Source organism: Pseudophryne corroboree, chromosome 3 (assembly GCF_028390025.1).
Source record: "Pseudophryne corroboree isolate aPseCor3 chromosome 3, aPseCor3.hap2, whole genome shotgun sequence".
Classification (NCBI taxonomy): domain Eukaryota; kingdom Metazoa; phylum Chordata; class Amphibia; order Anura; family Myobatrachidae; genus Pseudophryne; species Pseudophryne corroboree.
The window spans coordinates 435,942,473-435,970,408 of NC_086446.1; the positions used below are offsets into that span (position 1 = coordinate 435,942,473).

The 27,936-nt window shown below is 46.8% G+C and overlaps 1 protein-coding gene across 4 annotated transcripts in view; it reads right to left on the minus strand.

Moving 5' to 3' along the window:
* MXRA7 (matrix remodeling associated 7) overlaps window positions 1-27,936 on the minus strand; it is a 94,605-nt gene that overhangs the window by 22,178 nt on the left and 44,491 nt on the right. For 2 of the 4 annotated variants that reach the window (XM_063960432.1, XM_063960431.1), the window contains one exon: window positions 12,960-16,055. The exons of 1 other annotated variant lie outside the window; for it this stretch is intronic. Coding sequence is in view for 2 of the 3 variants with exons in the window: in XM_063960431.1 (XP_063816501.1) it covers window positions 16,016-16,055 (40 nt within the window). In the remaining variant the exon portion in view is untranslated. Of the gene's footprint in view, window positions 1-12,118; window positions 16,056-27,936 lie in introns of those variants that run through there. One more of the 4 variants, XM_063960428.1, reaches the window with a different exon arrangement.

A 27,936-nucleotide genomic window follows, 5' to 3' on the forward strand; every position in this document is an offset into this window, starting at 1 on the left:
GGCAATATATACACATAATACAGTCTGAAAAACTGTATATGTGTAAAACTCCCGCCATTTTTAGTCAGAAACAGGACAGAAGCCCGCCGCTGAGGGGGCCGGGCCTTCTTCCTCAGCACACCAGCGCCATTTTCTCTTCACAGCTCCGCTGGAAGGAAGCTCCCCAGGCTCTCCCCGGCAGTATCCTGGTACACAAAGGGTTAAAAGAGAGGGGGGGGGGGGCACATTTATTTAGGCGCAAAATTTGTATATACAGCAGCTACTGGGTAAACACTGAGTTGTAGTGTAATCCCTGAGCTATATAGCGCTGGGGTGTGTGCTGGCATACTCTCTCTCTGTCTCTCCAAAGGGCCTTGTGGGGGAACTGTCCTCAAATAGAGCATCCCCTGTGTGTGTGGTGTGTCAGTACGCGTGTGTCGACATGTCTGAGGTAAAAGGCTCCTCTAAGGAGGTGATAGAGCGGATATGTGTGTGAGAGGGTGTCTCCGTCGACAACGCCGACACCTGTTTGGATATGTGTAAGTGCTAAGGTGAATTTATTGCACAAAAGGTTAGGGAACAGACAGGAAATCTACCCATGTCTGTCCCTATGTCACAGAGACCTTCAGAGTCTCTCAATGCTCACTATCCATAATAACAAACACTGGTATCGACATGGAGTTTAACTCCACTGTCGACTACGATAATGCAAAGTTACAGCCAAGATGGCTATAAGGTATTCAATATATGATTATTGAAATAATTGATGATTTGCATATCACTGATGACTCATCTGTCCCTGACACGAGAGTACACATGTTTAAGGGGAAGAATGCTGAGGTAAATTTCCCTCCTCTCATGAGGAAAAAGAGCGGGAATCTCCAGACAAGAGACGGCAGCTTCCCACAAGAGAATTCTCAGGCTGTATCCTTTCCCCACTAGGGCCAGGATATGTTGAGAATCTTCCCCTGGGGTGTCCTGTTTGCACAGACGGTAGCACTTGCTATTCTCAGGGATCCTGCAGATAGCGTGCACATTCTAGTATACTACCCAGACCGGCGATTGTGTCGGCATGGGTTTATAGCGCTGTGGCAGCGTGGACAGGTACCTTATCAGCAGAGATGAGACCCTAGTATGCAATATAAATATATTAAAGATGCTGTCTTAAGTGATAGATATATAGTTATAAAGCATGCCCAAAGAGACATGAATATACTGGGTCCTAGAGTCAAAGCTATGTCGATCTCTGCTTGACGTGTCCTGTAGAATATGCATTGGACAGATGATGCCGACTTAAGAGGTATATGGAAGGCTGAGGATTGTGTGGAGAAGGGTTCTCGGGCCTGGTCTCCACAGCTATAGCTGGTAATTCTGCTAGTTTGCCTTATATTCCTGCACAGCCTAGGAAAGCACGACATTATTAAATGAAGCCTTTCGTATAAAGAAACAAGAAAGTCTGAGGGGCGTCCTTTCTTGTCAGAGCCGGGCAGCTAGTTCCCAGGAACAGAAGTCCTCCCCGGCCCCTACAAAAATCCACCAATGTCGCTGGGGCTCCACAGGCGGAGCTAGGCCCGGTGGGGACACGCCTTCGTAAGTTCAGCCACAAGTGGGTTCACTCCCTGTTCGATCCCTGGGCAATAGATATTGTGTCTCAAGGATACAAGCTGGACTGTGAGAAGATGCCCCCTCACCGACGGCCCTGCGGGCTTCCCCCCAAGAGAGGGAGCCAGTGTTATCTGCAATTCACAAATTGTATCTTTAACAGGTGGTGGTCAATGGGTCCCCTCCTTCAACAAGAGGGTGTTATTATTAGACCATGTTGTAATCCCGAAACCAGACGGTTCGGTCAGACCCATATTGAATTAAAAATCCCTGAACATATACCTGAGAAGGTTCAAGTTCAAGATGGAATCGCTAAGAGCGGTCAGTGCAAGCCTAAAAAGGGGAAGACTTTATTGTGAATCGGGACATAAGGGATGCATACCTTCAGGTCCCCATTTATCCACCTCATTAGGCGTACCTCAGAATTGCGGTACGGGATTGTCATTACCAATTTCAGATGTTGCCGTTTGGTCTCTCCACGGCCCCGAGAATATTCACCATGGTAATGGCGGATATGATTGTGCTCCTGCGGAAGCAAGGTGTCACTATTATCACGTACTTGGACGATCTCCTCATAAAAGCAGGATCAAGAGAGCAGTTGCTGAACAGCGTATCCCTTTCTCTGGAAGTGTAACGGCAACACGGCTGAATTCTATATATTCCAAAGTCGCAGTTGGTTCCTACAGCACATCTGCCTCTCCTAGGCACGATCCTAGACACAGACCAGAAAAGGGTTATCTCCCGATAGAGAGAGCTCAGGAGCTCATGACACTGGTCAGGAATCTATTAAAACCAAAACAGGTGTCAGTGCATCACTGCACTCGAGCCCTGGGAAGGATGGTGGCATCATACGAGGCCATCCCATTAGGCAGGTTCCATGCGAGGACCTTCCAATGGGACTTACTGGACAAGTGGTCCGGATCACCTCTTCAGATGCATCGGTTAATCACCCTATCCCCCAGGGCCAGGGTGTCTCTCCTGTGGTGGCTGCAGAGTGCTCACCTTCTCGAGGGCCGCAGATTCGGCATTCAGGACTGGATCCTGGTGACCACGGATGCAAGCCTCCGAGGGTGGGGGGCAGTTACACAGGGAAGAAATTTCCAAGGTCTGTGGTCAAGTCAACTGACTTGCCTTCACATCAATATCCTGGAACTAAGGGCCATATACAACTCCCTAAGTCAAGCGGAGATCCTGCTTCGCGACCAACCGGTTCTGATCCAGTCAGACCGCAGGGGTTCATGTAAACCGCCAAGGCGGCACAAGGAGCAGGGTGGCGAGGGTAGAAGCCACCAGAATTCTTCGCTGGGCGGAGAATCAAGTAAGCGCACTGTCAGCAGTGTTCGTTCCGGGAATGGACATCTGGGAAGCAGACTTCCTCAGCAGGCACGACCTCCACCCGGGAAAGTGGGGACTTCATCAGGAAGTCTTCACGCAGTTTGCAAATTGATGGGAACTGCCTAAGGTGGACTAGATGGCGTCCCACCTCAATAAAAAGCTAAAAAAGGTTTTACGCCGGGTCAAGGGACCCTCAGGTGATAGCTGTGGTCGCACTAGTAACACCGTGGGTGTTCAAGTCGGTCTCTGTATTCCCTCCTCTTCCTCTCATACCCAAGGGCTGAGAATTGTAATAAAAGGAGGAGTGAAAACAATATTCTTTGCTCCGAATTGGCCAAGAAGGACTCGGTACCCGGAGCTGCAGGAAATGCTCTCAGAGGACTCAGGGCTTCTGCCCCTCAGACAGGACATGTTGCAACAGGGGCCCTGTCTGTTCCAAAATTTACCGCGGCTGCATTTGACGGCATGGCGGTTGAACGCCGGATCCTAGCGGAAAAGGGCATTCCGGATGCAGTTATTCCTACGCTGATAAAGGCTAGGAAAGACGTGACAGCAAGACTTTTTCACTGTATATGGCGAAAAAAGGTTGCTTGGTGTGAGGCCGGGAAGGCCCTACAGAGGAATTCCAGCGGGGTCGATTCCTGCACTTCCTACAGTCAGGAGTGACTATGGGCCTAAAATTAGGATCCATAAAGGTCAAGATTTCGGCCCTATACATTCTCTCTAAAAAAGAACTGGCTTCACTGCCTGAAGTTCAGACGTTGTTCCGGGGGTGCTGCATATTCAGCCTCCTTTTGTGCCACCGGAGGCACCTTGGGTTCTTAACGTTGTGTTGGATTTCCTGAAATCCCTCTGGTTTGAGCCACTTAAGACCATGGAGCTAAAATATCTCACGTGGAAAGTGGTCATGCTATTGGCCTTAGCTTCGGCTAGGCGTGTGTCAGTATTGGCGGTTTTGTCATGTAAAAACCCTTATCCGATCTTCCATATGGACAGGGCAGAATTGAGGACTCGTCTCCAATTTCTTCCTAGGGTGGTATCATCGTTTCATTTGAACCAGCCTATTGTGGTGCCTGCGGCTACTAGGGACTTGGAGGATTCCAAGTTGTTGGACGTAGTCCGGGCTTTGAAAATTTATGTTTCCAGAAAGGCGGGAGTCAGAAAGTCTGACTCGCTGTTTATTCTGTATGCAGCCAACAAGGTTAGCGCTCCTGCTTCGAAGCAGACTATTGTTCGCTGGATCTATAGCACGATTCAGCTGGTTCACTCTGCGGCTGGATTGCCGTATCCAAAATGGTGAAAGCCCATTCCACAACGAAGGTGGGCTCTTCTTGGGCGGCTGCCCGAGGGGTCTCGGCTTTACAGCTTTGCCGAGCTGCTACTTGGTCGGGGTCAAACAAGTTTGCTAAGTTCTACAAGTTTGATACCCTGGCTGAGGAGGACCTTGAGTTTGCTCATGCGGTGCTGCAGAGTCATCCGCACTCTCCCGCCCGTTTGGGAGCTTTGGTATAATCCCCATGGTCCTTACGGAGTTCCCAGCATCCACTAGGACGTCAGAGAAAATAAGAATTTACTCACCAGTAATTCTATTTCTCGTAGTCCGTAGTGGATGCTGGGCGCCCGTCCCAAGGGCGGACTCTCTGCAATACATGTATATAGTTATTGCTTAACTAAAGGGTTATTGTTATGAGCCATCTGTTACTGAGGCTCAGTTGTTGTTCATACTGTTAACTGGGTATGGTTATCACAAGTTATACGGTGTGATTGGTGTGGCTGGTATGAGTCTTACCCTGGATTCCAAATCCTTTCCTTGTTGTGTCAGCTCTTCCGGGCACAGTTTCCTTAACTGAGGTCTGGAGGAGGGGCATAGAGGGAGGAGCCAGTGCACACCAGATAGTACCTAATCTTTCTTTTAGAGTGCCCAGTCTCCTGCGGAGCCCGTCTATTCCCCATGGTCCTTATGGAGTTCCCAGCATCCACTACGGACTACGAGAAATAGAATTACCGGTGAGTAAATTCTTATTTTCTTATCGCAGCTATTTGCAGCAACAAGAATATATTAAAATACACATGCAGGGAAATATTGCGGGTACTCAAAAAGGGGTGACTCCAGCATCTTCTTCCAGGTCTCGGCTGCCATGTGACAGTCATTCCCAGTGCAGACCTCCGATGCTGCAGCATTCTGGCATTTCATCCCTAACCCTCCCATTAGTGCCTAACCCTAACCTCCAAACCTACCCCGCAGCCTAACCCTAACTGTCAGTATCCTGAAACTGTCTACATTTCACATAAAGATACTTCAGATGTCGACATTGTGGACCCGTTGACTGTTTTAGGATGATGACCTGGTGCCTGTCGATAGCTTGAACCATGTCAACATTCTGATATCGACACCATGAGGTTAACCTTATGACCATTTACATAGTTACCGTCGACCATTCAACTTTACTAAGGTGGGTGTTTTTAAGAACTGGTGATGTTGCCCATTGCAGCCAATCAGATTCTATCTATTATTTTCTAAAAGCAGCTAGATAAATGTTAAGTGGAATCTGATTGGTTGCTATGAGCACATCACCAGTTCTAAGAAAAGTCCCACTTTAGTAAATTTACCCCCTAGCTACTGGTGTCAATGTGTGTGAGTGATTGCATCCCTGTAATTTGCGATTAGCTTCTGTTATATAATCAATGCAATAGATCACAGGTTCTCAAACTCGGTCCTCTGGACCCCACACAGTGCATGTTTTGCAGGTCTCCTCACAGAATCACAAGTGAAATAATTAGCTCCACCTGTGGACCTTTTAGAATGTGTCAGTGGGTAATTAATACACCTGTGCACCTGCTGGGTTACCTGCAAAACATGCACTGTGTGGGGTCCTGAGGGCCAAGTTTGAGAACCTGTGCAATAGATGATCTTTACCAGCATTTAACTCTACTGGAGAAGTGTACTATCTGTGTTATGTATTTGTATATTTTGTTATGTCACTTCATTATGAACTATGGTATAATTCTCTTTAGTATTTTTATACTGATTTTATTATCATCCTTGTTTAAATTGTATCTCTTACCATTTCCAATTTCCACAAGTGTCCGAGGAAAGCAGTAAAGGGCCCCATACACTACAACGTTCTCATGTCAGAGGTGATCGCCGGCAGCCTCCCGGGGGGCAGGATCGGCCAAGATACATTGTATGCTGCCCATTTGCATACGATATATCTGGGCGATCCTGGGCGATCCCAAACCATGCCCCCAGGTCGGTCCAGATTGCATGTGCAGCACATTTAATCTGGAGGATCCAATCCGATGCTCACGGGAACGCGCATCGGATCGGTTCAGGAACATCTCTAAAATGCTCGATTTCAGCCGATACATCGGGGCGAATGCTAGTGATGAGCACCGGAAATTTTTCGGGTTTTGTGTTTTGGTTTTGGGTTCGGTTCCGCGGCCGTGTTTTGGGTTCGAACGCGTTTTGGCAAAACCTCACCGAATTTTTTTTGTCGGATTCGGGTGTGTTTTGGATTCGGGTGTTTTTTTCAAAAAACCCTAAAAAACAGCTTAAATCATAGAATTTGGGGGTCATTTTGATCCCAAAGTATTATTAACCTCAATAACCATAATTTCCACTCATTTTCAGTCTATTCTGAACACCTCACAATATTATTTTTAGTCCTAAAATTTGCACCGAGGTCGCTGGATGACTAAGCTCAGCGACCCAAGTGGCCGACACAAACACCTGGCCCATCTAGGAGTGGCACTGCAGTGTCACGCAGGATGGCCCTTCCAAAAAACACCCCCCAAACAGCACATGACGCAAAGAAGAAAAAAAAGAGGCACAATGAGGTAGCTGTGTGAGTAAGCTAAGCGACCCTAGTAGCCGACACAAACATCTGGCCCATCTAGGAGTGGCACTGCAGTGTCACGCAGGATGGCCCTTCCAAAAAACACCCCCCAAACAGCACATGACGCAAAGAAAAAAAGAGGCGCAATGAGGTAGCTGTGTGAGTAAGCTAAGCGACCCTAGTAGCCGACACAAACACCTGGCCCATCTAGGAGTGGCACTGCAGTGTCACGCAGGATGGCCCTTCCAAAAACTACTCCCCAAACAGCACATGACGCAAAGAAAAATGAAAGAAAAAAGAGGTGCAAGATGGAATTGTCCTTGGGCCCTCCCACCCACCCTTATGTTGTATAAACAGGACATGCACACTTTAACCAACCCATCATTTCAGTGATAGGGTCTGCCACACGACTGTGACTGAAATGACGGGTTGGTTTGGACCCCCACCAAAAAAGAAGCAATTAATCTCTACTTGCACAAACTGGCTCTACAGAGGCAAGATGTCCACCTCATCATCATCCTCCGATATATCACCGTGTACATCCACCTCCTCACAGATTATCAATTCGTCCCCACTGGAATCCACCATCTCAGCTCCCTGTGTACTTTGTGGAGGCAATTGCTGCTGGTGAATGTCTCCACGGAGGAATTGATTATAATTCATTTTAATGAACATCATCTTCTCCACATTTTCTGGATGTAACCTCGTACGCCGATTGCTGACAAGGTGAGCGGCGGCACTAAACACTCTTTCGGAGTACACACTTGTGGGAGGGCAACTTAGGTAGAATAAAGCCAGTTTGGGCAAGGGCCTCCAAATTGCCTCTTTTTCCTGCCAGTATAAGTACGGACTGTCTGACGTGCCTACTTGGATGCGGTCACTCATATAATCCTCCACCATTCTTTCAATGGGGAGAGAATCATATGCAGTGACAGTAGACGACATGTCCGTAATCGTTGTCAGGTCCTTCAGTCCGGACCAGATGTCAGCATCAGCAGTCGCTCCAGACTGCCCTGCATCACCGCCAGCGGGTGGGCTCGGAATTCTGAGCCTTTTCCTCGCACCCCCAGTTGCGGGAGAATGTGAAGGAGGAGATGTTGACAGGTCGCGTTCCGCTTGACTTGACAATTTTCTCACCAGCAGTTCTTTGAACCCCAGCAGACTTGTGTCTGCCGGAAAGAGAGATCCAAGGTAGGTTTTAAATCTAGGATCGAGCACGGTGGCCAAAATGTAGTGCTCTGAATTCAACAGATTGACCACCCGTGAATCCTTGTTAAGCGAATTAAGGGCTCCATCCACAAGTCCCACATGCCTAGCGGAATCGCTCTGTGTTAGCTCCTCCTTCAATGTCTCCAGCTTCTTCTGCAAAAGCCTGATGAGGGGAATGACCTGACTCAGGCTGGCAGTGTCTGAACTGACTTCACGTGTGGCAAGTTCAAAAGGTTGCAGAACCTTGCACAACGTTGAAATCATTCTCCACTGCGCTTGAGACAGGTGCATTCCACCTCCTATATCATGCTCAGTTGTATAGGCTTGAATGGCCTTTTGCTGCTCCTCCAACCTCTGAAGCATATAGAGGGTTGAATTCCACCTCGTTACCACTTCTTGCTTCAGATGATGGCAGGGCAGGTTCAGGCGTTTTTGGTGGTGCTCCAGTCTTCTGTACGTGGTGCCTGTACGCCGAAAGTGTGCCGCAATTCTTCTGGCCACCGACAGCATCTCTTGCACGCCCCTGTCGTTTTTTAAATAATTCTGCACCACCAAATTCAAGGTATGTGCAAAACATGGGACGTGCTGGAATTTGCCCAGATTTAATGCACACACAATATTGCTGGCGTTGTCCGATGCCACAAATCCACAGGAGAGTCCAATTGGGGTAAGCCATTCTGCGATGATCTTCCTCAGTTGCCGTAAGAGGTTTTCAGCTGTGTGCGTATTCTGGAAAGCGGTGATACAAAGCGTAGCCTGCCTAGGAAAGAGTTGGCGTTTGCGAGATGCTGCTACTGGTGCCGCCGCTGCTGTTCTTGCGGCGGGAGTCAATACATCTACCCAGTGGGCTGTCACAGTCATATAGTCCTGAGTCTGCCCTGCTCCACTTGTCCACATGTCCGTGGTTAAGTGGACATTGGGTACAACTGCATTTTTTAGGACATTGGTGAGTCTTTTTCTGAGGTCTGTGTACATTTTCGGTATCGCCTGCCTAGAGAAATGGAACCTAGATGGTATTTGGTACCGGGGACACAGTACCTCCAACAAGTCTCTAGTTGGCTCTGCAGTAATGATGGATACCGGAACCACGTTTCTCACCGCCCAGGATGCCAAGGCCTCAGTTATCCGCTTTGCAGCAGGATGACTGCTGTGATATTTCATCTTCCTCGCAAAGGACTGTTGGACAGTCAATTGCTTGGTGGAAGTAGTAAAAGTGGTCTTACGACTTCCACTCTGGGATGACCGACTCCCAGCAGCAACAACAGCAGCGCCAGCAGCAGTAGGCGTTACACGCAAGGATGCATCGGAGGAATCCCAGGCAGGAGAGGACTCGTCAGAATTGCCAGTGACATGGCCTGCAGGACTATTGGCATTCCTGGGGAAGGAGGAAATTGACACTGAGGGAGTTGGTGGGGTGGTTTGCGTGAGCTTGGTTACAAGAGGAAGGGATTTACTGGTCAGTGGACTGCTTCCGCTGTCGCCCAAAGTTTTTGAACTCGTCACTGACTTATGATGAATGCGCTGCAGGTGACGTACAAGGGAGGATGTTCCGAGGTGGTTAACGTCCTTACCCCTACTTATTACAGCTTGACAAAGGCAACACACGGCTTGACAAATGTTGTCCGCATTTCTGTTGAAATACTTCCACACTGAAGAGCTGATTTTTTTGGTATTTTCACCAGGCATGTCAATGGCCATATTCCTCCCACGGACAACAGGTGTCTCCCCGGGTGCCTGACTTAAACAAACCACCTCACCATCAGAATCCTCCTGGTCAATTTCCTCCCCAGCGCCAGCAACACCCATATCCTCCTCATCCTGGTGTACTTCAACACTGACATCTTCAATCTGACTATCAGGAACTGGACTGCGGGTGCTCCTTCCAGCACTTGCAGGGGGCGTGCAAATGGTGGAAGGCGCATGCTCTTCACGTCCAGTGTTGGGAAGGTCAGGCATCGCAACCGACACAATTGGACTCTCCTTGTGGATTTGTGATTTCGAAGAACGCACAGTTCTTTGCTGTGCTTTTGCCAGCTTAAGTCTTTTCATTTTTCTAGCGAGAGGCTGAGTGCTTCCATCCTCATGTGAAGCTGAACCACTAGCCATGAACATAGGCCAGGGCCTCAGCCGTTCCTTGCAACTCCGTGTGGTAAATGGCATATTGGCAAGTTTACGCTTCTCCTCCTACGATTTTTTTTTAGATTTTTGAGTCCTTTTTTTACTGATATTTGGTGTTTTGGATTTTACATGCTCTGTACTATGACATTGGGCATCGGCCTTGGCAGACGACGTTGATGGCATTTCATCGTCTCGGCCATGACTAGTGGCAGCAGCTTCAGCACGAGGTGGAAGTGGATCTTGATCTTTCCCTATTTTTGGAACCTCAACATTTTTGTTCTCCATATTTTAATAGGCACAACTAAAAGGCACCTCAGGTAAACAATGGAGATGGATGGATACTAGTATACTTATGGATGACGAGCGACTGCCGACACAGAGGTAGCTACAGCCGTGGACTACCGTACTGCGTCTGCTAGTATAGACTGGATGATAATGATATAAAAAATATATATATATCACTACTGCAGGACAGGTATATATTGTATAATGACGGACCTGCTGGACACTGTCAGCACTGCAGACTCCTAAACTACTAGTATGAAGATAGAAAAAAAAAAAACACCACAGGTAGGTATACAATTATGGACGAGCGACTGCCGACACAGAGGTAGCTACAGCCGTGGACTACCGTACTGCGTCTGCTAGTATAGACTGGATGATAATGATATAAAAAAATATATATATATCACTACTGCAGGACAGGTATATATTATATAATGACGGACCTGCTGGACACTGTCAGCACTGCAGACTCCTAAACTACTAGTATGAAGAAGATAGAAATATAATGAATGACGGACCTGCTGGACACTGTCAGCAGAATGCGTTTATAGAATAAAAAAAAAACACACCACACGAGTGTTTAACTTTTTCAGGCAGACAATATACTGGTGGTCACTGCTGGTCAGTCACACTGGCACTCTGGCAGCAAAAGTGTGCACTGTTAAATATGTACTCCTGCTATAACTGCTCCCCAGTCTCCCCCACAATTAAGCTGTGTGAGCAGTGAGCACTACTCAGCACAGTCAGATATACATAGATGATATTATCATGCAGCACACTGAGGCTGAGCACAGATATGGTATGTGACTGTGTATCGTTTTTTTTCAGGCAGAGAACGGATTATATTAAATAATAAATAAAACTGGTGGTCACTAGTATAACTATCAGCAAAACTCTGCACTCTCTGAGTACTCCTAATGCTCCAGTAAATCAAGTGTCTCACTCTCTATCTAAACGGAGAAGACGCCAGCCACGTCCTCTCCCTATCAATCTCAATGCACGTGTGAAAATGGCGGCGACGCGCGGCTCCTTATATAGAATCCGAGTCTCGTGATAGAATACGAGCCTCGCGAGAATCCGACAGCGGGATGATGACGTTCGGGCGCGCTCGGGTTAGCCGAGCAAGGCGGGAAGATCCGAGTCTGCCTCGGACCCGTGTAAAAAGCGTGAAGTTCGGGGGGGTTCGGTTTCCGAGAAACCGAACCCGCTCATCACTAGCGAATGCCCGAATTGGGCTTAAATCTGAAATCAGGCATTATCGCTCTACTGTATGTGGCCCTTTAGAGAGCTCTTACTAGTTCAGCCCAGTGCTGTCAGGGCTGACACGACAATTGTGGGGATACATTTATCTTTTCCTTCTGTATCAATGGTGACCGCCTCCAAAACAAATGTATAGTTGATACCAAGGACCTTCTTATGTGCTTAAGTGTCATTTGCACCTTTGAAGAGGTTCTACCTATCACCCCATCCACCCTTCATCCATACAATGTACAGAATACAAAACAAAGCAGAGAGGGAGGGTTATCTTGGTATTCCTCTAGTGACGCTGGTTTTGCGTCATAGTCTTATAGGTCTGCATGGTCCCACCCCCATAGGTTGCACCTGAAAAGTCAGTTCTGTACTACAGACATGAACTAGCGTGTTCCACGTCCCTGGGGCTCCATTAAGGGATGAGCAGGTCAGGGAGAAGCTTATGAGTACCTAATTGTTCTACTTTAATACAACACTAAAAAAAAGAAATACAAGTACAAGAATAAGGCTTGCAAAATATTTTATTAGAAATGATAAGAAATGTTAAAGAAGATACCTATATGCTGTCTGCACAGTCTTGAGAATCTAAGTCCCATAATGGGGAGGAGCCTCTACTAGATTTAGGTCATGTATTTCCCCAATATCAAGTGTATGTGCTGTGTAATGTACAGCTACTATACCATGTTTACGTGCTTCTATCTCTATCAGCATAGGTATAAAGCTGAGCTAGCAAAACCCTAGATGAAGTCACTGAAGTATAAGGAAAAATCTACATATAAATATTTAATTATGCTTTCAGCATATATACATACAAATCATTTCATTACAGAGTAGCAGTGATATAAAACATAAAGGAAGAAAACAAATTATGGCTTGGGACAATGAAACACCATTATATTTTAGTTCTTAGAGCTGGGAGAACATGTAGAATGGGCATATACTGATTTATTGTTGGCCTGCGGCATCGTTATATTACTAATGGTATTGCTTTGGATTGCTTATATGACAGCCATTCTAATCTCCCAGTGAAGCAGCAGTTATGTCATCAGACGAGTGGTATGATCTAGAAGCCCACTGATAAGAAAACAGGGTGCTCAGGGTAACTGGAGATATTGCACTATGCGTCCTATGTACCAACATTTCATTCTCTAGAGGGATCACACTCACTCCTCTCCTCGGCTGCGGATACATTGTAGAATCTGGAGTCTAGTATTTTCAGGCATTCCCATCATTTAAACACTATCAAATGTCAAAATGTTCCTACTCAACACCTTCTACAACCAGCCTGCATAGATTATGAATTGCCTCTACTAATATGGGGCACTACATGTTGTATAGCTTCAGTTGATCCTTCAAATCTCCTTCTGACATCATCCCAAAGGTCTCACGATTGCTCTCCATCATCTTAAAAATGGCACCCAGCTGTTCCCTCTGTGCCCTGGCAAGGAGAACACACAATACAATATGTCTACATTGAATCATGCAAACTAGATATAGAAGAAACTCACACCTCAATTTGCAGAGCTTGCAATCTAACTTTGGTGGAATGGAAACCGTCACCTCTTAATCAGCAACGAGATGGCAAGCTTCTATTGCCTGGATTATATAAATTACACAGGAGAGAACATGGAGTATTAATTATGCAATTGGACAGCTTTAATATTTATAACGTGTACCTATCTACAACACACAGCTGAGTCAGCTGTTTCATAGGCTTAAAAATTATTCAGCCTACCAATGCACTAACAACTAGTGACATCACAGAGTGCAAAAGCTGCTGATAATTCCAGTGAATTGACGGCATTCTCATGAATAACAGTTTAGCCCAGAAAAATGGCTGATTCCACTGTGTAGGCGACACAGGTTTACCTTCATGCAAGACAATTTCATGATTTAATGGGGACATTTATGTAAACGTTTACAAAGATATTTGTGCAGAAAAGATTAACTTCCCCACTGCAACCAATTAAAATCAAGCTGTCACTTTCCTAGTTCTAAAAATAAAAGCAAATTACTTATTGGCTACTGTGGGCATTGTCAATCTTTTGTTCAGTTACCTGTGGTACAATTTTCAGAAACGTCCAGTTATAATTAGGGTAGAATAGGTCTATGTGAAGGCAGCTATAGCAGCAAACATTGCAGTAAAGGCATTCAGCATGATACAGTATCACCGGTGAACAGAGTAGTGTAAATATTGTTCAAGCGTGAAGGATGTATTAGAGCACAGGTTCTCAAACTCGGTCCTCAGGACCCCACACAGTGCATGTTTTCCAGGACTCCTCACAGAATCACAAGTGAAATAATTAGCTCCACCTGTGGACCTTTTAAAATGTGTCAGTGAGTAATTAATACATCTGTGCACCTGCTGGGTTACCTGCAAAACATGCGCTGTGTGGGGTCCTGAGGACAGAGTTTGAGAACCACTGTATTAGAGCATAGGTCTGCAAACTCTGTCCTCATTATCCCACACAGTGCATGTTTTGCAGGTAACCCAGCAGGTGTACAGGTGTATTAATTACTCACAGACGCATTTTAAAAGGTCCACAGGTGGAGTTAATTATTTCACTTGCGATTCTGTGAGGAGACCTGCAAAACATGCACTGTGTGGGGTCCTGAGGACCGAGTTTGCAGACCTATGTATTAGAGAGTGAAGGATGTGTAAGACGTAGTGCTAAGGATGCAAGAGAGCATTTAGTGAAGGCATTGAACTACTTAAATTCTGCATAGGATTTTAATACCTAAACCAGAGGTTCTCAAACACGATCCTCAAGGCATCCTAACAGGCCAGGTTTTAGGTATATACATGGCACAGATGGTTAAATTAAATTGACTAAGTGTTCTAATTAAGTCACCTGTGTGGCCAAGCGTGGATAAACTTATGGGCCCTACTCACTGGCCGTCCCGCCGCCGAGCTGCCCGACGGCGGATACGGCCGACGAGCGACCCGGCGGCGGGGGGGCAGTGACGGGGGGAGTGAAGTTTCTTCACTCCCCCCGTCACGCGGCTGCATTGAAGTGCAGGCAAATATGGACGAGATCGTCCATATTGGCCTGCATGCACAGCCGACGGGAGACCAGCGATGAACGAGCGCGGGGCCGCGCATCGTTCATCGCAGGAGTCTCCACACTGAAAGATATGAACGAGTTCTCATTCATTTATGAACGAGATCGTTCATATCTTTCAAAAAATCGGCCAGTGTGTAGGGCCCTTTAGAACCTGGACCATTGGCGTGCCTTGAGGACTGCATTTGGGAACCTCTGACCTAAACCTTTACAAAGCCCAGCTAGGCAATTCTAGGGCATTTCAGTCTTGCCACAGAAGTCATCAGTCCACACTAGACTCCAGAGTCAATGAGACTGAAAGAATCTCCCATTTAAATGTGCTGTGGTTATCTTGCCACTTAAAGAATATGTTTAAGCATTAAGCTACATTGTATATCTCAACATAAGGCATTATTTGCATAGATTTAAACCGGATATTGCACAGAAGGATAAATCCTGTCAAAGCTTTTTATAAAATGCAGGGATGCAATATAATCCCCTCTAACATAAACAATGCACGCCAGAGGGACTTGCACAATCCTTTTGCCATAGCTGATATTTATCTATCAAGCACTAGGTCATAATACTGTGTTAATAGAAAGAGTGATACCACCATTCACAATGTATGTCTCCTACAGACGTGATGTGAACAGACCCACTCCTGGAGCAGTACAGGACGGGTGTGGTTCATCAAATCGACAGTGTCTAGGTCGACAATGTTTAGGTCGACCACTATAGGTCGACAGTCACTAGGTCGACATGGATGGAAGGTCGACAGGGTTTCTAGGTCGACATGTGCTAGGTCGACAGGTCTGAAGGTTCTCATGAGGATTTTTTTTTTTTGTGTCGTTTTCTTCGTAGAGTGACCGGGATCCCAAATTAGTGCACCGCGTCCGCTCGCCATGCTTCGGGCATGGTGCCTTCGCTCCGCTACCACTTCGCTCGGCACACTTTACCGTTCCAATCGTAGTCCACGTGGATCGTTAAGTATGAAAAAATCCAAAAAAAAGAAAAAAAATGTCAAAAACTCATGTCGACCTTTAGACCTGTCGACCTAGAAACCCTGTCGACCTTCCATCCATGTCGACCTAGTGACTGTCGACCTATAGTGGTCGACCTAAACATTGTCGACCTAGACACTGTCGATCTTCAGACCGGATCCCGTACAGGACTTGTAAGATCATGCATTGTGTCTAGTAATCCCATCTTCCTCACAGCTATATCATTTCAATAATAGATTTTTCTTTTTTTCTCCGAAAAAGAAAAGATTGATGTTCTCCTATGGAAGGGTCTCTTATTTTTGCATTTCTGACATAATATTGTTGGGGTGGGCAGATCTGATCTTTTCAGTAAATCTCTTTAGCTGGACTGTATGGATAACTTCTTATCATCTTCAGTTCTGTAGAGACAAAAACAAGAGGGAATGACTAGTTTCATGTAAAATCTCTCATTCAGGAGAAATTATTAATTGGAGGACACGTGGAGCCGCCTAACACTACTTGGTGGTATACTCATATTTGTTTTCAGTGCAGGATTAAGGTTTGTGGGGGCCCTACCAATAAAACTGTCAATATGATCCTGTTTTTTTAAAATGGAATTAACAGTATTATGTGACAATACTCCCAGAACCAAAAATGCGTTAAAACAAACGCAGTGCCCCTAGTTCACATTATGCCACACAGAAACCCCAGTTTACATATGTCACAGTGCTCCCCGTGCTTGTAATCTAGTTATGTGTGGTGGCCTCCCTGTGTGTGGCTTCCTTGGTGTTATTTTGGCACTATTTGCTTTGCAAGACACTCTCATACATTTTATTAAAAGCGCAAGTAACCTCAGATATGTACAAGAATACGAACAAAGCATTTCTAATATGAGATGCAACTGCATCAAACTCAGATTCAGGCCCTATAAGGAGGGATCCCATCAACAGACCCTGAACCCCATTAGGGCTGCTTCCATCAATACTCGACACAATGAGAATGTATGGAAAGCTGCTTCATTATTATCGCTTTCACATCGCAAACCCAGGTCGGACCCATCTTTTGAACCTGGATCCGACCCAGGTCTGAGCAGCCGCAGACCCTTTCACATTGCAGTTTCAACACGGGTTATTCCCGGGTTGGTGCCTTTCACACTGAACCCGGGTCACCCATGTTAAACACTGTGATGTGATCTAAAATGGACTTTTCTGGCTCACATTGATGAGGTTTCAAAGGAAATAAAAGGAGGGGCTGGGGACTGCTCTGACCAGACACATAAACAGCCAATCAGCACCTTTTTCTGAGACCCGGGTTGAATATCCCAGGTCAGAGGCTTTTGCACTGCACAACTACCTGGGTCCAACCCGTGTTTAACCCTTCTTTCTCTTACGTCCTAGAGGATGCTGGGGACTCCGTAAGGACCATGGGGTATAGACGGGCTCCGCAGGAGACATGAACACTATAAAGAACTTTAGATGGGTGTGCACTGGCTCCTCCCTCTATGCCCCTCCTCCAGACCTCAGTTAGATCCTGTGCCCAGAGGAGATTGGGTGCACTGCAGGGGAGCTCTCCTGAGTTTCTCTAAAAAATAATTTTGTTAGGTTTTTTATTTTCAGGGAGCACTGCTGGCAACAGGCTCCCTGCATCGTGGGACTGAGGAGAGAGAAGCAGACCTACTTAAGTGATAGGCTCTGCTTCTTAGGCTACTGGACACCATTAGCTCCAGAGGGTCGGAACACAGGTCTCACCCTCGCCGTTCGTCCCGGAGCCGTGCTGCCGTCCTCCTCACAGATGCGGAAGATAGAAGCCGGGTGAGTATAATAAGAAAGAAGACTTCAAAGGCGGCAGAAGACTTCAGATCTTCTCTGAGGTAACATGCAGCGGTAACGCTGCGCGCCATTGCTCCCACACACAACACACACACAGCGGGCACTGAAGAGTGCAGGGCGCAGGGGGGGCGCCCTGGGCAGCAATAATAAACCTCTAGGGACTGGCTAACAGATATATAGGCTGCGGAGGCAGTATATTAAATAATCCCCCGCCAGTATTGAAAATTTGAGCGGGACCAAAGCCCGCCACTGAGGGGGCGGAGCTTGATCGTCCAGCACTAACCAGCACCATTTTCTCCACAGCACACTGCAGAGAAGCTGGCTCCCCGGACTCTCCCCTGCTGAACACGGTGACAGAGGGCAAAAAAGAGGGGGAGGCACTTTTAATTGGCGCAGTGAGTGTATATATATATATATATATATACATTTATATAAAAGCGCTGTTTTATCTGGCAATTTTGTTTCCAGTGTCAGTTGGCGCTGGGTGTGTGCTGGCATACTCTCTCTCTGTCTCTCCAAAGGGCCTTATTGGGGAACTGTCCCCATATAGATATATCCCTGAGTGTGTGGGGGTGTCGGTACGCGTGTGTCGGCATGTATGATGCGGAAGGCTCTTCTAAGGAGGAGGTGGAGCAGATGATTGTGGTGTCTCTGTCGGCAACGCCGACACCTGATTGGTTGGATATGTTGAATGTTTTAAATGCAAATGTGTCTTTATTACATCAGAGAATGGACAAAGCAGAGTCCAGGGATACAACAGGGAGTCAACCCATGGCTTTGACTGTGTCACAGGGTCCTTCAGGGTCTCAGAAACGTCCCCTGTCCCAAGTAGCAGACACTGATACCGACACGGATTCTGACTCCAGTGTCGACTACGATGATGCGAGGTTACACCCAAGGGTGGCCAAAAGTATTCATTATATGATTATTGCAATAAAGGATGTTTTACATATCACAGATGACCCCTCTTGTCCCTGACAAGAGGGTACACATGTTTAAGGAAAAGAAACCTGAGGTAACCTGTCCCCCCATCTCATGAGCTGAACGCGTTATTTGAAAAGGCTTGGGAAACTCCAGACAAGAAACTGCAGATTCCCAAAAGAATTCTTATGGCGTATCCTTTCCCTGCGCAGGACAGGTTACGGTGGGAATCCTCACCCAGGGTGGACAAGGCATTAACGCGCTTGTCCAAAAAGGTGGCACTACCGTCTCCAGACACGGCAGCCCTCAAGGATCCTGCTGATCGCAGACAGGAAACTACCTTAAAATCAATTTATACGGGAGCCTTGCTCAGACCGGCAATAGCGTCGGCTTGCGTTTGTAGCGCTGTTGCGGCTTGGACGGATACTTTGTCAGCTGACATTGATACCCTGGATAGGGATACCATTTTATTGACCTTAGGTCACATTAAAGACGCAGTCTTATATATGAGGGACACTCAGAGAGACAATGGTGTGCTAGGTTCGAGAGCCAACGCCATGGCGATTTCTGCTAGGCGAGCCCTGTGGACCCGCCAATGGACGGGTGATGCCGACTCAAAGAAGCATATGGAAGTTTTGCCTTACAAAGGTGAGGATTTATTTGGGGAAGGTCTCGCGGATCTGGTTTCCACAGCTACCGCGGGTAAATCTACTTTTTTACCTTATGTTTCCCCACAGCAAAAGAAAACGCTGCAATATCAGATGCAGTCCTTTCGGTCGCATAAGTCCAGAAGAGGTCAGGGCTCTTTCTTCCTCGCCAGAGGTAAGGGTAGAGGGAAAAGACTGCCTGCTACGGCTAGTTCCCAGGAGCAGGTCCTCCCCGGTTTCTACTAAATCCACCGCATGACGCTGGGGCTCCACTGAGGGAGTCTGCGCCGGTGGGGGCACGTTTTCGACTCTTCAGCCACGTCTGGGTTCAGTCAGACGTGGATCCTTGGGCAATGGAAATTGTATCCCAGGGTTACAAGCTGGAATTCGAAGACGTGCCTCCTCGACGGTTTTTCAAATCGGCTTTACCAGCTTCTTCCCCAGAAAGGGAGATAGTGTTAGCTGCAATTCAAAAACTGTGTCAACAACAAGTGGTTGTCGAGGTTCCCCTAGTTCAACAGGGGAAGGGGTACTATTCAACCCTATTTGTGGTCCCGAAACTGGATGGCTCGGTCAGACCCATTCTAAATTCAAAATCCCTAAACCTGTACTTGAAAAAGTTCAAATTCAAGATGGAATCGCTCCGGGCAGTTATCTCCAGCCTGGAAGGGGGGGATTTTATGGTGTCATTGGACATAAAGGACGCATACCTTCATGTCCCCATATATCCCCCTCATCAGGCGTACCTGAGATTTGCTGTACAGGACTGTCATTACCAGTTTCAGACGTTGCCGTTTGGGCTTTCCACGGCCCCGAGGATTTTCACCAAGGTATTGGCGGAAATGATGGTGCTCCTGCGGAAGCAAGGTGTCACAATTATCCCGTACTTGGACGATCTCCTGATAAAAGCGAGATCGAGAGATCAGTTGCTGAAATGCGTGGCGCTCTCCCTGAGAGTGCTCCAGCAACATGGCTGGATTCTGAATCTACCAAAGTCACAGTTGGTTCCAACAACTCGGCTATCTTTCTTATGCATGGTTCTGGACATGGAACAAAAGAGGGTTTTTCTCCCAATGGAAAAAGCCCAGGAACTCCAGAACATGGTCAGAGACCTGTTAAAACCGAAAAGAGTGTCAGTCCATCAATGCACTCGAGTACTGGGGAAAATGGTGGCGACCTACGTGGCCATCCCCTTCGGCAGGTTTCATGCGAGGATGTTTCAGTGGGACCTTCTAGACAAGTGGTCCGGGTCCCATCTTCAAATTCATCAGAAAATAAGCCTGTCCCCCAGGGCCAGGGTGTCTCTCCTGTGGTGGCTACGGAGTGCTCACCTTCTAGAGGGTCGCAGGTTCGGACTGGGTTCTGGTGACCACGGACGTGAGCCTCCGAGGATGGGGAGCAGTCACACAATGAAAAAACTTTCAGGGACTATGGTCAAGCCAGGAGGCTTGTCTACACATCAACGTACTGGAATTGAGGGCCATATACAACGGCCTACGTCAAGCGGAGAATCTTCTTTGCGACCTACCAGTTCTGATTCAATCATACGACATCACAGCCGTGGCTCATGTAAACCACCAAGGCGGGACAAGGAGCAGAGCGGCAATGGCGGAAGCCACCAGGATTCTTTGCTGGGCGGAAAATCACGTAAGCGCGTTGGCAGCGATCTTCATTCCGGGAGTGGACAACTGGGAAGCAGACTTCCTCAGCAGACACGATCTCCATCCAGGAGAGTGGGGACTTCATCAAGAAGTTTTTGCAGAGATAACAAGTCATTGGGGACTTCCTCAAATAGACATGATGGCGTCACGCCTCAACAAGAAGCTTCGGAGGTATTGTGCTAGGTCAAGGGACCCTCAGGCAGTAGCAGTAGACGCCCTGGTGACACCGTGGGTGTTTCAGTCGGTCTATGTGTTTCCTCCTCTTCCTCTCATCTCAAAGATATTGAGAATCATAAGACGAAAAAGCGTGCAGACAATACTCATTGTTCCAGATTGGCCTCGAAGGGCCTGGTATTCAGATCTTCAGGAAATGCTCACAGAAGATCCGTGGCCTCTTCCTCTCAGAGAGGACCTGTTGCAACAGGGGCCCTGCGTGTTCCAAGACTTACCGCGGTTACGTTTGACGGCATGGCGGTTGAACACCGAATCCTAGCTGGGAAAGGCATTCCGGAAAAAGTCATCCCTACTCTGATAAAGGCTAGGAAGGAGGTGACGGCGAAACATTATCACCGTATCTGGAGAAAGTATGTATCTTGGTGTGAAGCCAAGAATGCTCCTACTGAGGAATTCCATCTGGGACGTTTTCTCCACTTTCTACAGACAGGAGTGGACATGGGCCTAAAATTAGGCTCCATTAAGGTACAGATTTCGGCCCTATCAATTTTCTTTCAGAAGGAATTGGCTTCTCTCCCAGAAGTCCAAACTTTTGTAAAGGGAGTGCTGCACATACAGCCTCCTTTTGTGCCTCCAGTGGCACCATGGGACCTTAACGTGGTGTTACAGTTCCTAAAATCTTCAAACAGTTGAATTATAATTTCTCACTTGGAAGGTGGTCATGTTGTTGGCCTTGGCATCTGCAAGGCGGGTGTCCGAATTGGCGGCTTTGTCTCACAAAAGCCCCTATCTGATTTTCTATGTGGACAGAGCGGAATTAAGGACTCGTCCTCAATTTTTGTCTAAAGTGGTTTCATCGTTTCATATGAACCAACCTATTATGGTGCCTGTGGCTACGGGTGACGTGGAGGATTCCAAGTCCCTTGATGTAGTCAGGGTCTTAAAAATTTACGTAGCCAGGACGGCTCGGGTTAGGAAAACAGAGGCACTGTTTATCCTGTATGCAGCTAACAAGGTTGGCGCTCCTGCTTCTAAGCATACTATTGCTCGCTGGATCTGTAACACGATTCAGCAGGCTCATTCTACGGCTGGATTGCCGTATCCAAATTCGGTAAAGGCCCATTCCACTAGGAAGGTGGGCTCTTCTTGGGCGGCTGCCCGAGGCGTCTCGGCATTACAACTTTGCCGAGCTGCGACTTGGTCGGGTCAAACACTTTTGCTAAATTCTACAAGTTTGATACCTTGGCTGAGGAGGACCTCATGTTTGCTCAATCGGTGCTGCAGAGTCGTCCGCACTCTCCCGCCCGGTCTGGAGCTTTGGTATAATCCCCATGGTCCTTACGGAGTCCCCAGCATCCTCTAGGACATAAGAGAAAATAAGATTTTAAACCTACCGGTAAATCTTTTTCTCCTAGTCCATAGAGGATGCTGGGCGCCCGTCCCAGTGCGGACGTATTTCTGCAAGGCTTGTATATAGTTATTGCTTACATAAGGGTTATGTTACAGTTAAGATCAGTCTTTGGCTGATGCTGTTTTGTTCATACTGTTGACTGGTTGCGTATATATTCCAGGTTATACGGTGTGGATGGTGTGGGCTGGTATGAATCTTGCCCTTAGATCAGGGGTGGGGAACCTTTTTTCTACCGAGGTTCATTTGGATATTTATAAAATCCTTCGGGGGCCATACAAAAATTCTCAACTTAAAAAATTACCCTGCCCCCCAGCAGGTCTGCCCCATAGAGGTACTGTGTGTGCGCGCCGAAGGCGCATGCATGCCAAAAAAATAGGTGTGGCCAGTTAAAATGGGACGTGATACACATATGCCCCCAATAGTGCAGTGCCAGATCCACAATTGCCCCCACAGTGCCAGGTATACAAATGCCCCTCACAGTGCCAGGTATACAAATGCCGCCACAGTGCCAAGTATACAAATGCCCCTCACAGTGCCAGGTATACAGATGCCCCACAGTGCCAGGTATACAAATGCCCCCACAGTGCCAGGTATACAGATGACCCCACAGTGCCAGGTATACAAATGCCCCTCACAGTGCCAGGTATACAGATGCCCCCACAGTGCCAGGTATACAGATGCCCCCACAGCCAGGTATACAGATGCCCCCCACAGTGCCAGGTATACAAATGCCCCCCACAGTGCCAGGTATACAGATGCCCCCACAGTGCCAGGTATACAAATGCCCCCACAGTGCCAGGTATACAGATGCCCCCCACAGTGCCAGGTATACAAATGCCCCCCACAGTGCCAGGTATACAGATGCCCCCCACAGTGCCAGGTATACAAATGCCCCCACAGTGCCAGGTATACAGATGCCCCCCACAGTGCCAGGCATACAAATGCCCCCCACAGTGCCAGGTATACAAATGCCCCCACAGTGCCCCCCCCCCTTCCGTGCTACTTACCGCTCCTTTCGGCGGGACACGGAGGAGAACGCGGCTATGTTGGGCGGCGGCGTGTAGGACTTGAAACCAGCCGCCGGTTCGAGAGCCAATCAGAGCTCGCAGACCGGCAGCCGCGGCTCCTGATTGGCTGCCGGTCCGCGAGCGGCGGCGTGTCTCACTGGGAGAAGCGGGTGGGCCGGAGCAAACGGCTTCGCGGGCCTTATACGGCCCGCGGGTCGGAGGTTCCCCACCCCTGCCTTAGATTAACAAAAATCCTTTCCTCCTACTGTCCGTCTCCTCTGGGCACAGTTTCTCTAACTGAGGTCTGGAGGAGGGGCATAGAGGGAGGAGCCAGTGCACACCCATCTAAAAAGTTCTTTATAGTGCCCATGTCTCCTGCGGAGCCCGTCTATACGGAGTCCCCAGCTTCCTCTACGGACTAGGAGAAAAAGATTTACCGGTAGGTTTAAAATCTTATTTTTAACCCGGGTTTAAATGCAGGGTTGCTCTACCCGATTTATTCACTTTGGCACTTTCACACTGCACCTCGACCCGGGTCGACCCAGCAGCAACCCGGTAATAACCCAGGTTATTTTGGTGATGTGAAAGGGGTACATCTTGCACAATGATATAACTGAGACAAAAGATTTGCAATGCCCAGAAAGCTAGGAGCAGAACTATAGTAACTGCATGGGTTACCATGCCATCTGCTACAGAGACCTAGGTCCGTCTGTTCTTCTAAGCATACGCAGAACCAGAAATTGTAGAGGAGTATTTCAAAAATCCAAGACTCCTCGTTTAGCTGGGATGTCTTGCACAGAGACAGTAGTTCTTGCAACACGCACGCACGCACACACACACATATAATCTTGAACATTTATTTTTTAATTTTTTATTCTGCTTTGATATCACTACGTTTTCAGCATTGTAAATGAAATCTTGCAATGCTGTAGATCAGTGGTTCTCACCCTCATCCTTATAAAGTTTTCCCAAAAGGCCATGTTCTGAGTATTTCGGTCTGTGAATACAGGTGGGATAATTGCTGACCCAGCTAAATAGATTAACTCATATGTGATGATTAAACCCACAAAACATGACCTGCTATTAGTACTTAAGGACTGGAATTGAGAACCCCTGCTGTATTAAATAATTTGCCTTTAATATACTATATAAAGGTTTCTTAATCAAAAGGTGTCCAAACAGTAAACGCTTCACCTTCTCTGCAAATGTTCTCTGCAAAAAGAACACTCCAGGGGAAGCTTGCCATACCTTTTTTGGAGTAGTTGCTGGTACCAGTTCATTTCCTTTGGTAATGCAACATCATCCTGTGTGTCAAATCAATAAAATATCCCAGATATGAACCCTCAATGGCACTAGCAATTATTGCTGGCTAACATGGAGCATGCAGTCTAAACAGAATCATGTTTTTTTTTTTTTTTTTTAAAGGAGACCCCCACATGAGAGTGATGAACTTCAACACAGAGGATACTCAGCTTGCTGCCATGAGCTACTCTTGCTAGGCTGTTATTGAATAACCCCCAACATGACCCATTTCAGGAAGGACATAATGCTGTTCCTGAACTTCCCTCTTAATGTATGATTGCCATCACCTGTGGTGAAACACCTTTCTTATCTATTAAGTAGTTCAACACTGATGAGGACAATAATAAATTAGGAGGGAAATCCAGGAACAGAGCATTATGTCCCCCTGAAATGGGTCACGTTGGGAGGTATGTCGTGTGTCAGGAATATGGTCAGACACAGGGCCTGATTCAGCATGGATCGCAAATCAAAATCTTTCTCTAATGGGCAAACCCATGTGCACTGCAGGTGGGTCAGATATAACATGTGCAGAGAGAGTTAGATTTGGGTGGGGTGTGTTCAAACTGAAATCTAAATTGCAGTGTAAAAATAAAGCAGCCAGTATTTACCCTGCACAGAAACAATATAACCCACCCAAATCTAATAGGCCCTACACACTGGGCAATAATACTGAAAGATATGAACTAGATACCGTTCATATCTTTGAGTGTGGAGGCTCCATCGATGAACGATGCGCGGCCCCGAGCTCGTTCATCGCTGGTGCCCCGTCGGCTGTGCATGCAGGCCAATATGGACGATCTCGTCCATATTTGCCTGCACTTCAATGCAGCCGGGTGACGGGGGGAGTGAAGAAACTTCATAAACAGATAACTATATGAGGCCTGAGGGTAACAAAACAATCCGACTCAGTTTAGACAGACTAACAAGAAACTTTAATTACAGTGCGTACACAACCTGTTGCTAGGCACTAGTCAAAGGGCAGAGTGGATTAAACAGATTGACGTCATGGGAATGCACAGAACAATGTGTACAGAAGTTAGGCTATATGCCTAATTGGGAGCATAAGTAAAGCAGAATATGCTGCTGCGGTGAGCCAGTTGTGGGCCCCTTGTTCTGTCAGGGCCCTGGCCTCCAGTCCTGGCAGTACCTCCTTGATGGCAGGCCTGTCTCTAGGTCATCGGCGGATGTGTACACTCGATATGTCAGTGAACAACGTCATTCACAGACATATTGTGACAGCACTGCAGCACAGCCAACATTGATATGTCTTGCAGATACAGATATATACTGTATTTTGACATTTCTGGGTGTACAGACGACCCCCTGACCGCCCATACACTGGCTGCAGGGGCCGCTGACACTGACATCACAACTGGGTGGGCAAATTCAAATGTCTGCCTAGTTGTGATGTCAAGACCAACATATCGAGTGGCCGATTGATGAGTGTGTACAGTTTACCTAGTGGGCCGCTCAGTCGGCGTGACGGCCAATCTGCAGTTTTGTTGTTGTGGCGTGTACCCCGCCTGAAGCTGGACACACACTATAAGTATCTATCCAATTTTTCTGGTTGGAACGAAAATCTGGTACTGTGTGGGAGCAAAGAACAATTGACCATTTGCTCCCAAACACTGGAAAACAGTCAAAAATGGACGTTCAGACAAATTGGTTAAATCCATTTGATTTAATCAATTTTTGTGAACAGCCATTTTTGACTGTTTTCCATTTTCCAGCTTTTGGGAGCAAATGCTTGATTGTCATATGCTCTCAGACATTACCAGATTTTCATTCCAACCAGAAAATTGGACAGATAATCCTATAGGGGGGAATGTAATAGGGTGTGAGAATCAGGAAGTGAGAGATTTTGTGAGCGTTCTCCTGTTTTTTATAAATGGAAATCATGTACACAGCAATATCAGGTTGATTTTGCCATGTAAAGGATTGCCACTTTAAAAAACAGGAGAACTCTCACAAGATCTCTCACTTTCTAATTCTCACACCCTATTACATCTCCCCCTCAGAGTGCCTGAGAGAGCATTATCATAAATATAGGTTTGGTACAGCACAGTTTATATTATTAGGTTAATTATGGGAAGCTATGCAGAGCTGGGAACTGACAAGGGGATATTCATCAAAGCTTGGACAGAGATAAAGTACCAACTAGTCAGCTCGTCCTAACTGTCATTTTAGGGGCTGTGACTGAAAAATGACACTAGCTGATTGGTTGGTACTTTATCTCTCTCCAAGGTTTGATTAACCTCTGCCTGTACAATGAGCTTACATGGCATGTGCTCCTTCATGATAATGATGCATACTTGTCTACAATTATAATCTCTTCTTCAGGAGAAGCCCGGAGACAGGGCCGGATTAAGCCTTAGGGGGGCCCAGGACACTTAAAAAGACAGGGGGGCCCGGGGCGGGGGAAGGGGTGGTATTAGAGCGTGCATGCCTCCCAACATGATCCATTCCAGGAGGGACAAAATGCTCCTTACCTGGATTTCCCTCTTAATATTATGATTGGCATCACCTGTGCTGAACTATTTAAATGATAAGAAAGGTATTTCAACACAGGTGATTCCAATAAAAAATTAAGAGTGACGTCCAAGTAGAAAGCATTTTGTCCCTACTGTAATGGGTCATGTTGGAAGGTATGGTATTGTGTATATTAAATTTAAACAGATGATGTATATTAGATTTAAACTAATAGTTTAATAATGCCTGGGTACTGTTTATAGTTCCACCTAATTGAGAGACAACTATTTTATAAAGTTTTCTTGCAATGGAACAAAGACAACTTAAACAACCTTAAAATACACATAGAAAAATAAAATCTAACATCTATCATGTCACATGTAGAATAGCAGCAGCCTTTGTACCACTTACACACTGGGACAGGACTCAGGAGGACTACTTGGTTCTGCTGCTGCACGAGACATAGCTAGTGATGTCAGGGTGCTCAAGCTGGGAGGGCCTGACAGAGGGGGGCCCGGGGTACAGTATCTCCTGCCTTATGACTGTCTACCTTAACATGGTCGACGATCCAAACGGATACCCTGAACTCTTATGGGGGAAATGTGCTATCTCGTTGCTGGCATTAGGCAGCAATTTCACAGCAGTAGATAGAGTCAATAAGAAGAATTTATTATGGAAAGATATGTTAATCTTTCCATGCCTGTGGTAATCCAGAAGGCGCAAGTAATATCAATTTGAGCCTGTGGCCTAGTGAGGCACGGCACACAGTCATTTAGATTCTTTATAGGGTGCATATTTTTTATTTATTAAAGAAAACAGAGCGTGCAGAAGGTGGTACTGTACATTGGGACAGATGTATTAACCTGGAGACTGCATAAG